The sequence below is a fragment of the Salmo trutta genome, chromosome 9 (genome assembly GCF_901001165.1).
Source record: "Salmo trutta chromosome 9, fSalTru1.1, whole genome shotgun sequence".
NCBI classification, from domain to species: Eukaryota; Metazoa; Chordata; class Actinopteri; order Salmoniformes; family Salmonidae; genus Salmo; species Salmo trutta.
The window spans coordinates 43,727,236-43,745,515 of NC_042965.1; the positions used below are offsets into that span (position 1 = coordinate 43,727,236).

Consider the following 18,280-nt stretch of genomic DNA (forward strand, 5'->3'; position numbering starts at 1 on the left):
CCTGATCCTATATCAGCACTCTGAGACCTGAGACCTGATCCTATATCAGCACCCTGAGACCTGAGAACTGATCCCATATCAGCACCCTGAGACCTGAGAACTGATCCCATATCAGCACTCTGAGACCTGATCCTATATCAGCACTCTGAGACCTGATCCTATATCAGCACTCTGAGACCTGATCCTATATCAGCACTCTGAGACCTGATCCTATATCAGCACTCTGAGACCTGATCCTATATCAGCACTCTGAGACCTGATCCTATATCAGCACTCTGAGACCTGATCCCATATCAGCACCCTGAGACCTGAGAACTGATCCCATATCAGCACTCTGAGACCTGATCCTATATCAGCACTCAGACCTGAGACCTGATCCTATATCAGCACCCTGAGACCTGAGACCTGATCCTATATCAGCACCCTGAGACCTGATCCTATATCAGCACCCTGAGACCTGATCCTATATCAGCACCCTGAGACCTGATCCTATATCAGCACCCTGAGACCTGATCCTATATCAGCACCCTGAGACCTGATCCTATATCAGCACCCTGAGACCTGATCCTATATCAGCACTCTGAGACCTGATCCTATATCAGCACTCTGAGACCTGATCCTATATCAGCACTCTGAGACCTGATCCTATATCAGCACTCTGAGACCTGATCCTATATCAGCACTCTGAGACCTGATCCTATATCAGCACTCTGAGACCTGATCCTATATCAGCACTCTGAGACCTGATCCTATATCAGCACCCTGAGACCTGAGAACTGATCCCATATCAGCACCCTGAGACCTGAGAACTGATCCCATATCAGCACTCTGAGACCTGATCCTATATCAGCACTCTGAGACCTGATCCCATATCAGCACCCTGAGACCTGAGACCTGATCCCATATCACCACCCTGAGACCTGATCCCATATCAGCACCCTGAGACCTGATCCCATATCAGCACCCTGAGACCTGATCCCATATCAGCACCCTGAGACCTGATCCCATATCAGCACCCTGAGACCTGATCCCATATCAGCACCCTGAGACCTGATCCCATATCAGCACCCTGAGACCTGATCCCATATCAGCACCCTGAGACCTGATCCCATATCAGCACTCTGAGACCTGATCCTATATCAGCACTCTGAGACCTGATCCTATATCAGCACTCTGAGACCTGATCCTATATCAGCACCCTGAGACCTGATCCTATATCAGCACCCTGAGACCTGATCCTATATCAGCACCCTGAGACCTGATCCTATATCAGCACCCTGAGACCTGATCCTATATCAGCACCCTGAGACCTGATCCTATATCAGCACCCTGAGACCTGATCCTATATCAGCACCCTGAGACCTGATCCTATATCAGCACCCTGAGACCTGATCCTATATCAGCACTCTGAGACCTGATCCTATATCAGCACTCTGAGACCTGATCCTATATCAGCACTCTGAGACCTGATCCCATATCAGCACCCTGAGACCTGAGAACTGATCCCATATCAGCACTCTGAGACCTGATCCTATATCAGCACTCAGACCTGAGACCTGATCCCATATCAGCACCCTGAGACCTGAGAACTGATCCCATATCAGCACTCTGAGACCTGATCCTATATCAGCACTCAGACCTGAGACCTGATCCTATATCAGCACCCTGAGACCTGAGACCTGATCCTATATCAGCACCCTGAGACCTGATCCTATATCAGCACCCTGAGACCTGATCCTATATCAGCACTCTGAGACCTGATCCTATATCAGCACTCTGAGACCTGATCCTATATCAGCACCCTGAGACCTGATCCTATATCAGCACCCTGAGACCTGATCCTATATCAGCACCCTGAGACCTGATCCTATATCAGCACCCTGAGACCTGATCCTATATCAGCGCCCTGAGACCTGATCCTATATCAGCACCCTGAGACCTGATCCTATATCAGCACCCTGAGACCTGATCCTATATCAGCACTCTGAGACCTGATCCTATATCAGCACTCTGAGACCTGATCCTATATCAGCACTCTGAGACCTGATCCCATATCAGCACCCTGAGACCTGAGAACTGATCCCATATCAGCACTCTGAGACCTGATCCTATATCAGCACTCAGACCTGAGACCTGATCCTATATCAGCACCCTGAGACCTGAGACCTGATCCTATATCAGCACCCTGAGACCTGAGACCTGATCCTATATCAGCACCCTGAGACCTGATCCTATATCAGCACCCTGAGACCTGATCCTATATCAGCACCCTGAGACCTGATCCTATATCAGCACCCTGAGACCTGATCCTATATCAGCACCCTGAGACCTGATCCTATATCAGCACTCTGAGACCTGATCCTATATCAGCACTCTGAGACCTGATCCTATATCAGCACTCTGAGACCTGATCCTATATCAGCACTCTGAGACCTGATCCTATATCAGCACCCTGAGACCTGAGAACTGATCCCATATCAGCACCCTGAGACCTGAGACCTGATCCCATATCAGCACCCTGAGACCTGATCCCATATCAGCACCCTGAGACCTGATCCCATATCAGCACCCTGAGACCTGATCCCATATCAGCACCCTGAGACCTGATCCCATATCAGCACCCTGAGACCTGATCCCATATCAGCACCCTGAGACCTGATCCCATATCAGCACCCTGAGACCTGACCTGATCCCATATCAGCACCCTGAGACCTGATCCCATATCAGCACTCTGAGACCTGATCCCATATCAGCACTCTGAGACCTGATCCCATATCAGCACTCTGAGACCTGATCCCATATCAGCACTCTGAGACCTGATCCCATATCAGCACTCTGAGACCTGATCCCATATCAGCACTCTGAGACCTGATCCCATATCAGCACTCTGAGACCTGATCCTATATCAGCACTCTGAGACCTGATTCTATATCAGCACTCTGAGACCTGATCCTATATCAGCACCCTGAGACCTGATCCTATATCAGCACCCTGAGACCTGATCCTATATCAGCACCCTGAGACCTGATCCTATATCAGCACCCTGAGACCTGATCCTATATCAGCACCCTGAGACCTGATCCCATATCAGCACTCTGAGACCTGATCCCATATCAGCACTCTGAGACCTGATCCCATATCAGCACTCTGAGACCTGATCCCATATCAGCACTCTGAGACCTGATCCCATATCAGCACTCTGAGACCTGATCCTATATCAGCACTCTGAGACCTGATTCTATATCAGCACTCTGAGACCTGATCCTATATCAGCACTCTGAGACCTGATCCTATATCAGCACCCTGAGACCTGATCCTATATCAGCACCCTGAGACCTGATCCTATATCAGCACCCTGAGACCTGATCCTATATCAGCACCCTGAGACCTGATCCTATATCAGCACCCTGAGACCTGATCCTATATCAGCACCCTGAGACCTGATCCTATATCAGCACCCTGAGACCTGATCCTATATCAGCACCCTGAGACCTGATCCTATATCAGCACTCTGAGAATCTTTGTAAATAAGGGACCATATTAGGCTATGATTTCCAGAGGGAACAACAAGGCCTTCTAAATGCTGTGAGAGAATGGTCGTCCCTGTGGCTCAGTTGGTAGAGCATGGTGTTTGCAACGCCAGCATGGTGTTTGCAACGCCAGGGTTGTGGGTTCGATTCCCATGGGGGGCCAGTACAAAAAAAAATGCATGAAATTAAATGTATGAAATGTATGTATTCACTACTGTAAGTCGCTCTGGATAAGAGCGTCTGCTAAATGACTAAAATGTTTAAAAAAAAATTTAAAATGTAGAATGTTTGCAAGTCAGTCTCTATAAGCATGGCTAGTCTCTGTGAGCATGGCTAGTCTCTGTGAGCATGGCTAGTCTCTGTGAGCATGGCTAGTCTCTGTGAGCATGGCTAGTCTCTGTGAGCATGGCTAGTCTCTGTGAGCATGGCTAGTCTAATACACACACGTTACACTACACTGCTAGACACAACTACAATACACTCACTACACTACAATACACACTAACCGCAGCAGCCAGGCAGAAAGAGACAAAGCCCATTTTCCCAGGGACTTGTTTGGTCTTTTCTTTTTAACTCTCCACGGCTCCATCTCTGGGTCTCTGCTTGCGGCTCCATCTCTGGGTCTCTGCTTGCGGCTCCATCTCTGGGTCTCTGCTTGCGGCTCCATCTCTGGGTCCCTGGAGACTCCCCTACAGTCCCCTCCCTCCATCCCTAACCTTTTTGCCTTCCCTTGGCGTGCCTGCCAATACCTCCCTCTCTCCCTCCCTCCCTGGTCAGTGCTGACCATCGGTCTAATATGGGTGTTTGTGTAGGCCTGACTAGCTGCCCCTCCACCCACCCCACCCCAGCATTTAGGCCTGACCAGCTGCCCTCCACCACCCCACCCCAGCATTAAGGCCTGACCAGCTGCCCTCCACCCCCTCCACCCCAGCATTTAGGCCTGACCAGCTGACCTCCACCCCCTCCACCCCAGCATTTAGGCCTGACCAGCTGCCCTCCACCCCCTCCACCCCAGCATTTAGGCCTGACCAGCTGCCCTCCACCACCCCACCCTCTCCACCCCAGCATTTAGGCCTGACCAGCTGCCCTCCACCACCCCACCCTCTCCACCCCAGCATTTAGGCCTGACTAGCTGACCACCTTCTGACCACCTTCTTATTGGGGTGTTGGACTAGTAACCGCAAGGTTGCAGGATCCAATCCCTGAGCTGACATGGTAAAAATCTGTCGTTCTGTCCATGAATAAGGCGGGAATAACTCACTGTTCCCCGGTAGGCTGTCAATGTAAATAAGAATTTGTTCTTAACTGACTTGCCTAGTTAAATAAAGGTTACATTTAAAAATATAAAAAAATCCCATATGCAAATACAGCTGTGTCTGTCTGGAGCTCACTGGCAATGTTGTAAGTTTTACACAGGCTTCTCCCCGGAGCCAGATGATAGCTGATACAATGTTTCAAGTTTATTGCAGACAGGCGGAGTAGAGATTCATGTGATTGAAATAACATGAATAAACTGGCATGTGATTTATAGGATATATATATATATTTTTTTTTAAATCAGGATATTTTCTACCTGCATTATTTTTATTTGTTGGCTTCGTGTAGGCTATTTTTACCTAGTTGGTCAATAGAAGTTACTTACATTTGGTATATAGGTCTATCTCTGAATTCTGTGTTCTTTAGCTGCCAATGGCTAAAGGTGTAGCCTATCATACAATGTGTCCATTTGGCCGAGGCAGAATCTCTTACATTAGATTAATTTATATTTGTATAATTTTTGATTTAGATTAACAACATGACAATGATTTTGATATATATTATTATAAATGAAATGAATCTGTTTCAAGCAAATGTGCAAATGAAAATCAGAATTGGCATGCAGATTGGTAGAAATTGTAAGATAAATTGTAAATTGGCACTCCCCATGAAAAAGGTTTCCCTACCCCTGGGCTAGAGTCACTCTGCTCAAGATGATCAATTAAAAGGTCAAAGTTCCCCTTTTTATTCAGGTTAAGGACAATTTCTATGGCCAAATGGGTCACTTTTATAGGAAAACTTCAGGCCAAAATAAGTAAATAAGCAAGACTTGAAATACTTTTAAGGTGATGTCGTTTTGGGTTAGGAATATTATATGGATTAGGAAGGTAAAATCTTGCTGAACAACAAATTGCATTTACTGATTGAATTTCCTGACTGTCGACAAAAAGCCTTTTGTGTGTATAGCAAGTGAGCAGAGGAGTGAATTGTGACGGGGGGGGGGTGAAAAAACAACAACAAATAGAAAACAACAACGATAAACACTTACAGATAATGGCCATGAGAGAGTTGAAGTTGCCGATGTTGAAGCATTCCCGCGCCACGTCGATGAAGAACTCGATGACTCGCGCTCGCTGCTTCTTCTTCTTTACGGGCTGTCAAGTCAACAACAACAAAAGCACAAAAATAAACCCTCAGGTCAAAAAGTCAAAAGAGACGTGATGACAACCAAAGTAACACTAGCTAAATTAGCTTAGCTGCAATAGGGTAAATGCTAGTTCACTAGCTACACACCATGCAGATCTCTGTGGCCACCAGGAAGCTGAGTCTGTTGAACCACTCTACATACGCCTCCAGGTTGCTAGCCTTCTTGTGATCGCTGAAGCAGCTCTGTGGAGATAAACACAGCCATTTCATTAGCATTAAGATGGCATAGATAGCTTAACATTTAGTTAGCATTAGCAACAATAGCATTTAATTAGCAATACTTACCTTATTTTTTTTAATTGTAGGTATTTTACCAACAACAAAATGAGTAAAACAAGTTCAACTTTCTGTTATTTTATTTCAAACGTGAACCTAGATCCCCAGATGGGTGTATAGGCTTTATAGTTGTCTTCGTAATTAGACTATTAATGTAGACTCGACACTGTGCTCTGGGCCCCACCATCAGGGTGCTAGCTAGCTAGCTAGCTATTCACATTATTGCGCAGAGTTGTGATGACTTGTCAAAAGACCAGAGGATTTCTCTCTGATTCTGATACCAAACATTCCTTTAGCCTTACGTAGCTCTCTCCACAGTGGTCACCCCCACAGCCCCCCCCCCCCCCCAAACCCTTTGGAAGTGGATGTAGAGGTAGCCCAAGGCACAAAAGAAAGAGAACCAACCCCCCCCAAAAGTCTCATTGTTGCCTAGCAGCAAAAACACTGGTGAGCACACACACACACACACACACACACACACACACACACACACACACACACACACACACAGCCTCCCAAAACTCTTGGGTTTTGTAGCTGAGTGGTTGCTAGGCAATACGGTCCAAGCGTTCTATGCCCTCCAGACAGACAGAAGAGGAAGAGGGACAGCACATGTTTGGTCTACCTATAGCGTTCGCTAGCTTCTAGTCCTACAAAACGGAAATGACTTATCATTTTATACCTCTGGTTCGTTGGACATTGCTATGGGGAAAATAATGGGGTTTTGGGACATATGCCCGAAAAATAATTTCTGAGGTTAAAACAGGCTTAGTACAGTTCTTATACGTTTTGTTCGATGAGATAATATCAGTTTAGTTAAAGTGTAACTGACAACGTTTTTAGCAACATTAAATCTGATTAAAATATGTTTAAATACATCCCCCAGGAAGAATACAACACCTTTTTTTTTTTCCTGAGAAGCGAGCAATTTTCTTGCTTTAATAAATTCATAAAACATTTTGGGAATTAAGTATATTAACGCATTTGTACAAATTGTACAGCAATAAAGAGTGGTACCGAGTCATTTTGGATGTCAGGGAAAATGTATGGAGTAAAAAGTACATTATTTTCTTTGGAAATGTAATGAAGTAAAAGTTGTCCAAAATATCCTCTTGACGTTCCCCTAGGATAGGGGGCGCCACAGCGCATTTTGGAAAAAAATCGTTCCCATTTTCAACGGCCTACTAATCAAAGTCAGAAGCTAAGACATGCATATACTTATTTTATATGGATAGAAAACACCCTAAATTTTCTAAAACTGTTTGAATGGTGTCTGTGAGTATAACAGAACTCGTATGGCAGTCAAAACCCCGAGACCGATTGAACCAGGAAGTGGAAATCTGAATTGTGGACTCGACTTCACAGCCTTACCTATAAATCACAACGTAAAAAAATGATAATTGAGCACTTTCCAGTGCTTCCACTAGATGTCCCCAGTCTTTACAAAGTGTTTTGAGGGTTCTACGGTAGAAACTCAGTGAAAGAGACGATGTGGCAATTGGTCACAGTCGGAGGGCCATGAGCATTGTGACGTTGGCGGCCGTGTCTGCCCCCACCTTTGGAAGTTTTTTGAAACACAATGAAATCGTCCCACTTGAATCTGATTGGCTCTCTTGTTGAAACAGGCCCTGACGATTACTTGATACAACGTTTGACATGTTTGAACGACCCTAACTTACCGTAAACAGTCATTTTGCGTTAGACAGCTGCCGCCCACGGATCGACATTTGATTACAGCCTTAGGACGCGCTAACAACAGGAAGCTAATGGAACATAAAGCATGGACTTTTTCGACCGAAAATACATTTGTCATGGACCTGGGACATCGGGAAGTGTTTTCTGATGAAGACAACTAAAGGTGAGGGATTATTGGCGATATTATACAATATCAGATGTTACTTGCTCAAATGTTCAAAGATGGCGCCGAGCTAGGTTTTCGAGCTCAATTTCTGGGTATCGCATCCCATTTGATCTCAAAGTGTGATTACCCTGTAAAGTTAATTTAAAATCTGTTTTGACGGGTGTTTTCAAGAGATATTCATCTATAAATCTTAGATTGACAATATATATTAAAAAAATCGTTTTCGAATAGTAATTTATAAAATTGTAGCACTGTTTCCCGGGACGCATTATATGGGAAAATAGTTAGTCAACCTCAGGTGCCGATGTAAAATGCTGTTTTTATATAGAAATATGACCTTTATTGAACAAAAGATTGCATGCTGTGTGTAACATGATGTCCTAGGTGTGTCATCTGATGAAGTTTGTAAAAGGTTAGTGCTGCATTTAGCTGTTTTTTGGTTATATGTGATGCGTGTGCTTGGTTGGAAAATTCATATGATGCGATTTTTACAAAGTACTCCTCTAACATAATCTAATATTGTGCTTTTCCTGTAAAACCTTTTTGAAATCGGACAACGAGGGTCGATTCAAGAGAGGTGTATCTATAAAACGATATGAGATAGCCCTATATTTGAAAAAAAAAAAATATTGAATTTCGTTATGCTAATGTCGCTAGGAGTTTTCGCTGGAAAATGATCCCGCTAACGGGATGAGACATTCAAGAGGATATAAATAGTAAAGTACAGATACACCAAAAAACGAGATAAGTGAAAATACTTTAAAGTAATACTTATGTTATATACACCACTGCAGCCCCCCCATGATCGATGCCAAATGCATTTACTTGACAACTCAGAGATATGCTAACAGTGGATAATAGTCGTTCAAGTTCAGCATAGCTAGCTAGCAAAGCGATTCACATTTCTTGCTAGCTTACCAAATGACCCCTGCAGCTGTAGCCACCGAAAAACGACACGAGGGGAAAATGTAGGTGACTCACACACTCATCCAAATATATGACATCCTCCCAGCAGCTAGCTAGCTAGGCTCCGTGTTTTTAGCTTGCTAAATAAATAGCTAGCTACATAAATAGATATGCTAGCCCAGGGTTGTCAAACTCAATCAGTGCATGGGCCATATTGAAAAAAACGAATTCGCAGGCCAGACATTGCCTATTTGTTTTTACAAAAAACGAGATATAGTCGACACAAATCTAGGGTTGCTACCCTAGTTCTTTCTATCGGTTTGGTTGCCAGAGACGCGACCCAGTCGTTAAGTATTTTTGTTCTGTATCTATGGGCGCGAACCAGTCGTTCATTCTAAATGTTCTATTGACATACTGGCTGGCAATGTTCTTATCCCTCGCTTGCTAGCTAGCCAACTAGCGCTAATTTACAGTCACGTCAAACAGTGCAGTCAGAATAAAAGCAAAGTAGCTGCATTTGCATTTGTTTAAGCTGTTTTCTAGTGACATCTATTTGAATTCATTCATAACAATGAGCAATATCACCTGGCATAGAAAATGTGTGCTCTCGTCGGGACACTGTTGTTCAGAGGAGCTAGCCAACAACACAGCTAAACACAATCACTACAAACTGAAGCTGGAAAGACTGTAAACTAGCTGCATTTTGTTTCATTTTACCTCGTTTTTTTCCATTGACATTTCTCTATATATGTCCATAAAAATTATGCTGATTCATGATTTCGACTGGCTGAGAAAAGCTGCCTACCCGTCTGTCTCGTCCCGACTCCCGACATGTTCATTACTATGGGACAGCTGGATATCAAAGTTAAATATTGAAACAATGTTGCAAATGTCGGAGAGACAGACAGCAAGGTTTATACAAATCTCTGCTGTTGAAAACCAACTGCTCGTCTAAAAGAAATCTGAGATAACGTCTAGATGCTTTTTATAGTGGAGATCAAGTATATAAATTGCCTGGCTGGGCTGATGAGACGGTGGATTGCGCAGTCAGATGGAACAAAAATAAATAGGCATTTCAACGCTTTAGCCGATGGTAGCATGGAATAGACACCCGGTGGAATGCGGTTTTAACCAATCAGCTTCTAGGATTAGACCCACCCGTTGTATAATGTATAACAACACACGGTGATAGCCAACTGTAGCCTGTTGCGTAACATACCAGTGACCTATTGTGGACAATACCTTATCATTATCAAGAGGGTCTTTCTTCTCAAAGGCCTGGATGAATTCCTCTGGTCCGATGTAGCTCAGTCTCTCCTGAAAAGGAAAAAGGAACTCAATAAATTCCATCCGTCTGCGTTTTGATAGACATATTTATATTGTCAGTTCAAGGAAGTTAATAAATGCTTAGCCAAGTCACTATTGACTGTTTTACTGTTTTTAAAAGCATAGAGATCTATACACTGAAGAAAGGAGAGAGCAGATAATCTACCTTTAGGAGACAATCTCCTAAACGTAGATTGTCTCCTAAGAGTAGATTGTCTCCTAAGAGTAGATTGTCTCCTAAACGCAGATTGTCTCCTAAACGCAGATTGTCTCCTATTTGATCATTTAGTAACATACCAGTTCTATGTGCGTGAGCTGCTGTGCCACGGTGAAGGGGTCGTTGCAGACGGACAGCATGTCTCTCTGGATGGCCTGAGGCTTGGCCTTGAGCACAGTCAGTCGGTCTGTGGCCGTAGCATTGACCTTGACCAGGGCCTCCTCGTACTGGCTCAGAGTAGTCAGCTTCCTGATTAGGACCTGAATCATCTGCTGGACCACCTTCCTGTACAGCTGTTGGGATGGATGGAGGGAGGGAAGGAGAGAGAGAGGGAGAAGAGAGGGGGAGAGGGAGGGAGAAGGGAAGGGAGAGGGAAGGGGGAGAGAGAGGAAGAAGAGGGAAGGAGAGGGAGAGGGAGGGGGAGAGAGATGAAGAAGAGGGGGGAGAGGGAGGGAGAAGGGAAAAGAGAGGTAGGGAGAGGGAAGGGGGAGAGTGAATTTCTTTGAGGAGATTACAGTTCAATGTTATTCATGCAATTAGTTTAAAATACTGACACATGTACAGGTAGAGGTAAAGAGAGAGAGATAAAGATATATATATAGAGAGAGATATATAGAAACAAATCTAATTTTGATAAACTCCCATACTGGGTGAAATACCAGTGTGCCATCACAGCAGCAAGATGTGACCTGCTGCCAAAAGAAAAGGTCAACCAGTGAAGAACAAACACCATTACAAATACAACGTATATTTATGTTTATTTATTTTCCCTTTTGGACATTAACTATTTACACATCATTACAACACTGTGTATATATATATATATATATATATATATATATATATATATATATATATATATATATATATATATACACACACACACACACACACACACCTTATCAAATATATATATAATGCCATTTTAAAATGTCTTTATTCTTTTCGAACTTCTGTGAGTGTAATGCTTAAAGTTAATTTTATATTGTTTATTATCTACTTCACTTGCTTTGGCAATGTTAACATATGTTTCCCATGCCAATAAAGCCCGTAAATTGAAATTGAATAGATATATAAAGACAGCGACAGACAGAGAGACAGTGAGACAGCAAGACAGCGAGACAGAGAGACGAACCCTAGTCACTCAGGGTCTGCGTCTGAAATGGCACCCCATTGCCTATATAGTGCACTACTTTTGACCAGAGTCCTATGGCACCCTATTCCCTATATAGTGCACTACTTTTGACCAGAGTCCTATGGCACCCTATTCCCTATGTAGTGCACTACTTTTGACCAGAGTCTTATGGCACCCTATTCCCTATATAGTGCACTACTTTTGACCCAGAGTCCTATGGCACCCTATTCCCTATATAGTGCACTACTTTTGACCGGAGTCCTATGAAGGAAAACGGTTGCCATTACTGATGCCCACAAGGTGACCTTTATCCATTACAAGTACACCTGACCCCTGACCTCAGCAATGAGTCATTAACTAGTAATCCTAACTAGGATATTCATCATTACATATTCAGAACATGTGGATAACGTACATTCTATGTGACGTTCACAATATCCTGGGACTTTCATAATTTTCCTATGCCTACATATGATATTGTACAGTAGAGAACAGTAGCCTAGCGTAAGATACCAGTGAAAGTCTATGGTCGGTGGCCACTTCAAAGCGTCCAGTGATCTGGCGAGACTTCTGTCATCCTGCCTCCTTTCTTCCACAGACAGAGGGAGAGGGGACAGGGGGGGGCTGTGCTCAGTTTCTAAAATTAGAAACTATTCATGGAGATACCAGGCTGACATTTCCACGTAGCGATGGAGATGATGGGGGCTCGTTGTAACAAATGACTCTGTTGAACGGGGGGGGGGGGGGGGGGGGGGGAGCTTGGGTTGACGCCCTTTTTCCTACGCCTCCGCCACCCTCAACCCTGGCAACAGAAAGAGCAACAGACTGTCTCGCTGCTTACGACCCCCCCCCCCCCCCACCGACAAAGAACCAGATAGCTTCTAAACCCCCCCCCCCCTTCTCTTTCCTGGCTCTGTGACATCACCTCCTGGTGGGGACCACCTGACCAGCGCCAGAAGGGTCTCTTTCTCTGTGTTATGTCATGTAGATCAGACAGAGAGAGAGAGAGAGACAGAGACAGAGAGAGAGAGAGAGAGAGAGAACTTAAGTGCATTAGAGCTGGAATGCAATCACTCTTAAGAATTTGGTGGGTTCTTATATTTGTCCTATTTCACACATGTATTGTGATGTATAAATACGCATGTGTGAATTGGAAATGTGTATTTTTGCATATCCCACTCTCTCTGAGACACCCTCGGAGAGTGGGATCACGTCCAGGGTCTGCCATGATCAACCGCAACCCTGTAGCAATTAAGGCCTTGTTCAAGGGCACAGAAATTGTTCACCTTGTCGGTTCAGGGATTCAAATTAATGACCTTTCAGTTGCCCTCTTGCTGCCATCCCAGTGTTTATGCATGCCAGTAGCATAGTCTCTGTTTATACCACTCCTGCCGAGCATGCTCACGTCGGTCTGAAAAAAATACTTGTAGAAAAAGTTGTAAAAAAAAATAAAAATTGGTCAAATGCCGTATCTAGATCCTAAGAGAAGGGTGCAATTATGGCCTGCAATTCAGGGCATTCCTGCATGTGGGCATTCCTGCATGTGGGCATTCCTGCATCTGCAAGAACCTATCTTTCTACTTCTATTGGTGAATTGTTAAGCTAGGACAGGCGGGAGGTAGGAGCGCTCCAGTACAGTAGGTACCATAACGTTGGATGCCAACCGGTGATAAACCCCACAGAAGAAGAAGCGAGGGCAACAACGGTAGACAGCGTCCTTCTGTTTTCCTGCAGTTCTGTTAACGACGGTGAGGGCAGGTGTTCGGCGGGAGGGAGCGAAGGACACCGTCTACCGGCATCGCCCCGCCTCAAGCTAGCTAGTAGGGAGGGTTCCGGTAGCTAGCTAGCTAGTAGGGAGGGTTCCGGTAGCTAGCTAGCTAGTAGGGAGGGTTCCGGTAGCTAGCTAGCTAGTAGGGAGGGTTCCGGTAGCTAGCTAGTAGGGAGGGTTCCGGTAGCTAGCTAGTAGGGAGGGTTCCGGTAGCTAGCTAGTAGGGAGGGTTCCGGTAGCTAGCTAGTAGGGAGGGTTCCGGTATGCGGGAGCGAAGGACACCGTCTACCGGCATCACCCCGCCTCAATACTTTTATTTCCCTTTTGACCCACATTCACACAAGCATGAAGATGCTGGAGGGGGGGGGGCATTCATGGAGGAACCAATGGGATGCTCAAGGGGCGCCGTTCATGCAAGAACCAATGGGATGCTCAAGGGGCGCCGTTCATGCAAGAACCAATGGGATGCTCGAGGGGCGCCGTTCATGCAAGAACCAATGGGATGCTCGAGGGGCGCCGTTCATGCAAGAACCAATGGGATGCTCGAGGGGCGCCGTTCATGCAAGAACCAATGGGATGCTCGAGGGGCGCCGTTCATGCAAGAACCAATGGGATGCTCGAGGGGCGCCGTTCATGCAAGAACCAATGGGATGCTCGAGGGGCGCCGTTCATGCAAGAACCAATGGGATGCTCGAGGGGCGCCGTTCATGCAAGAACCAATGGGATGCTCGAGGGGCGCCGTTCATGCAAGAACCAATTGGATGCTCGAGGAGGTTGGAGGGGGGGGGGGCGTGCCCCGATATGCGGTCTGCAATCACACACACTCTATCTTATCCTAGCACAGTAACTTGTTTACATCCATGCTCCTGCCTCCCTGTATATCCAACTGTATATCTGATCACATCTATAATGACAGTCCCAGTGAAATATCAAGGAGAAAGCTGCTGATGGAGTAAGTGGTGTGGTTCTGGAAGCCACCGTCAGTGAGTTGAGTGAAACTACCAGAACTACTAGTGTTACCACACACACACACACACACACACACACACACACACACACACTTTTCCCATTGTACTGTGGTCAAAACTCTGGGCAGCAGTAAACCCCAAGGCATTAAACCCATGGCAGAATCCTCGCCTGTTGAAATTCTAGATTTATTATGGTATATAATGTCTATATTAACTACCATGAAATGCATTCTGCTTAGTAATAGCATGTGTTAATTGGTGATAACTTAAAATCGGCCGGACCACCATCACCGGAGAACAGTGTTCAGGTTACTACAAGCTTCACTCCGTTGATCTACGTACGTGTGTGTACGTGTGTGTACACGTGTGTGTACGCGTGTGTGTACGCGTGTGTGTACGCGTGTGTGTACGCGTGTGCGCGCGTGGGCGTGTGTGTGGGCGTGTGTGTGGGCGTGTGTGTGGGCGTGGGGGGGGGATGGGATTTTTGGAGCAGTGGAAACCTTTTGGTAGCATAATATCTGCACCGGTCCCACTCCCATCCACAAGGGGGCGATAGCTAGCTGCCAGCCTGGATAGCTGCCTTTAGCCTGGTTAAAAACATAGCTAGCTGGCAGCATGGATAGCTGCCTTTAGCCTGGTTAAAAACATAGTTAGCTGGCAGCATGGATAGCTGCCTTTAGCCTGGTTAAAAACATAGCTAGCTGGCAGCATGGATAGCTGCCTTTAGCCTGGTTAAAAACATAGCTAGCTGGCAGCATGGATAGCTGCCATTAGCCTGGCTAAAAGCATAGCTAGCTGGCATCCTGGATAAAAACATAGCTAGCTGCCAGCCTGGATAGCTGCCTTTAGCCTGGCTAAAAACATAGCAAGCTAGCTAGCCTTTTTAGCTTCCCACATCTCCATGTGAAATAATCTGATTTAATCAAAAAAATATATGCCCTGGCAAATATTGTTATACTTGCCAGTGTAACCTAGAACATTATTCCGGTTTGATAATGCTGCTTGTTAATTCATTTCTGTTACTTTATTTGGCACTTACTAAAGTCATTTGTTTATTTAACCTCTTGAGATGGAAAAACATGTTTTTTTATCAAGTTGAACATGTGCTCTTTACAACAGAATATTAGAATGAGGTGAATTCCAATGGGGGTTTTGGACCAAGGTACACTTCTCAAAAAGGCACTGAATTGGTGGAAAGTCCCACGTGCGTGACCATAGTGTTTTTAATATTCCTTTCTATGTGCGTGACTGACTGGTGTGTATCACCAATGTGCACCCTTATACATTTGTTGTGTTCCCAAAAAGACAGTAGGCCAGGTAACTACTTCATCAGTGGATTGGATAGAGCCCAAACAGACAGGCCAGGTCACCACTTTAGTGTATTGGAGAGAGGTTATCCAAGGACTCATAGGGATAGAGGAGGTGGTTAGGGAGAGTTTAGGTGTGTGTCATGAGAGACATTATTGATTTTCAGATTAAAGCCGTGATCAATAGTCGTGCTGTGCTATTGACGGATCGTGCTCAGGAGTAGCAGGGGGCGAGCAGCGCTGTGTTTCTGATGTCATGGAGCAGATGGACTTGTCCTCCATCACTGTCTGGTCCTAACCAGCTGCCTGTCGTTAACTTACCACCCTCACCTCCCCATTCTGCCAGTCACAAACACACACACACACACCATGAGAAACCACTTATGATCAGCAGTCATTCATAAGTCACAAATCAAACACACACACACACACACACACACACACGAGAAACCACTGTTATGATCAGCAGTCATTCATAAGTCACAAATCAAATTAAGTGTTCCCACTAACTAACAAAAATATAAAAACGGAACATGCAACAATTTCAAAGATTTTACTGAGTTACAGTTCATATAAGGAAATCAGTCAATTTGAAATACATTAAATTAGGCCCTAATCTATGGATTTCTCATGACTGGGCAGGGGCGCAGACATGGGTTGGCCTCGGAGGGCATAGGGCCACCCACTGAGGAGCCAGGCCCAGCCAATCAGAATGAGTTTTTCCCCACAAACGGGCTTTATTATAGACAGAAATACTCCTCAGCACCCCCTCAGACGATACCGCAGGTGAAGAAGCCGGATGTGGAGGTCCTGGGCTGGCATGGTTAGACGTGGTCTGCGGTTGTGAGGCCAGTTAGACGTACTGCCATATTCTCTAAAACGACGTTGGAGGCGGTTTATGGTAGAGAAATGAACATTCAATTCTCTGGCAACAGCTCTGGTGGACATTCCTGTAATCACCATGCCAATTGCACACTCCCGCAAAACTTGAGACATCTGTGGTAAAACTGCACATTTTAGAGTGGTATTTTATTGTCCCCAGCACAAGGTGCACCTGTGTAATGATCATGCTGTTTAATCAGCTTCTTGATATGCCACAACTGTCAGGTGGATGAATTATCTAGCCAAAGGAGAAATGCTAACTAGCACAGGATGTAGGTCCCGTGTGGCTCAGTTGGTAGAGCATGGAGCTTGTAGTGCCAATGTTTTGGGTTCGATTCCCATGGGAGACAGGTACAAAGAAAAAGTATGCACTCTACTGTAAGTTAAGCGTTGACTAAAATGTAAAAGTTGAAATGTAAACAAATTTGGGCACAAAATTTGAGAGAAAGTTTTTGTGTGTATAGACATTTTCAGGGACCTTTTATCTCAGCTCATGGGACCTACATACTACATGTTGAGTTTATATTTGAATTCAGTATAGATTACTTAACCAAGTAAATGAAGCAGGGCCAGGTTTAGCAGGGCCGGGTTTAGCAGGGCCGGGTTTAGCAGGGGCGGGTTTGGCAGGGCCGGGTTTAGCAGGGGCGGGTTTAGCAGGGGCGGGTTTAGCAGGGGCGGGTTTAGCAGGGCCGGGTTTAGCAGGGCCGGGTTTAGCAGGGCCGGGTTTAGCAGGGCCGGGTTTAGCAGGGCTAGAGACATCAGCTAAAGCTAGCAGCCCTGTTGGTGCTAACGCAGCCATGACTATATGAAACGGCAGCAGCCGTGGTACTGAGGTGCAGGTTCCATTTCTACATCCATCTAAAATGGACAAGATAACAGAAGAGAAGTCATAGGAAGTAATCCCTCTAAAACCCCCATGAAAACATCCTGTGGAGGAAACCAAGCTTGTGTCCCAAATGGCACTCTATTCCCTATAGGCACTGGTCAAAAGTAGTGCACTATAAATGAGATAGAGTGCGATTTGGGATGCAACCCAAGCAAACCAGTAGTAAGCCTGTGACATTCAAGTCAGCAGTAGTGGAACAATTCAACTGCAGCCAAAGGAAGAGAAGAGCAGCAGAGTTGAGTTGACAAAAAGTTGCCTGCCGGGCCTGTGGAACAAAAGCTCTTTTCTTTTGATTTGGCCAGGCAAAAATATATATATAATGCTATGTGGCACGAGCAACCCCCTATACCATCACACTACCCCCCCAACCCCATCACACTACCCTACACCATCACACTACCCTACACCATCACACTACCCTACACCATCACACCACCCTACCCTACACCATCACACTACCCTACCCCATCACACTACCCTACACCATCACACTACCCTACACCATCACACTACCCCCCCAACCCCATAACACTACCCTACACCATCACACTACCCCCCAACCCCATAACACTACCCTACACCATCACACTACCCTACACCATCACACTACCCCCCCACCCCATCACACTACCCTACACCATCACACTACCCTACACCATCACACTACCCCCCCCACCCCATAACACTACCCTACACCATCACACTACCCCCCCACCCCATCACACTACCCTACCCCATCACACTACCCTACCCCA

The 18,280-nt window shown here is 45.5% G+C and overlaps 1 protein-coding gene across 2 annotated transcripts in view; it reads right to left on the reverse strand.

Annotated features, from left to right (window-relative positions):
* Window positions 1-18,280, reverse strand: part of rasgef1ba (RasGEF domain family, member 1Ba) — a 61,354-nt gene that overhangs the window by 17,652 nt on the left and 25,422 nt on the right. For both annotated transcript variants that reach the window (XM_029763822.1, XM_029763823.1), the window contains exons 5-8: window positions 10,660-10,872; window positions 10,279-10,353; window positions 6,081-6,176; window positions 5,836-5,941 (exon numbers count right to left, since the gene is read on the reverse strand). In XM_029763822.1, coding sequence (XP_029619682.1) covers window positions 5,836-5,941; window positions 6,081-6,176; window positions 10,279-10,353; window positions 10,660-10,872 — 490 coding nt within the window. The remainder of the gene's footprint in view (window positions 1-5,835; window positions 5,942-6,080; window positions 6,177-10,278; window positions 10,354-10,659; window positions 10,873-18,280) is intronic.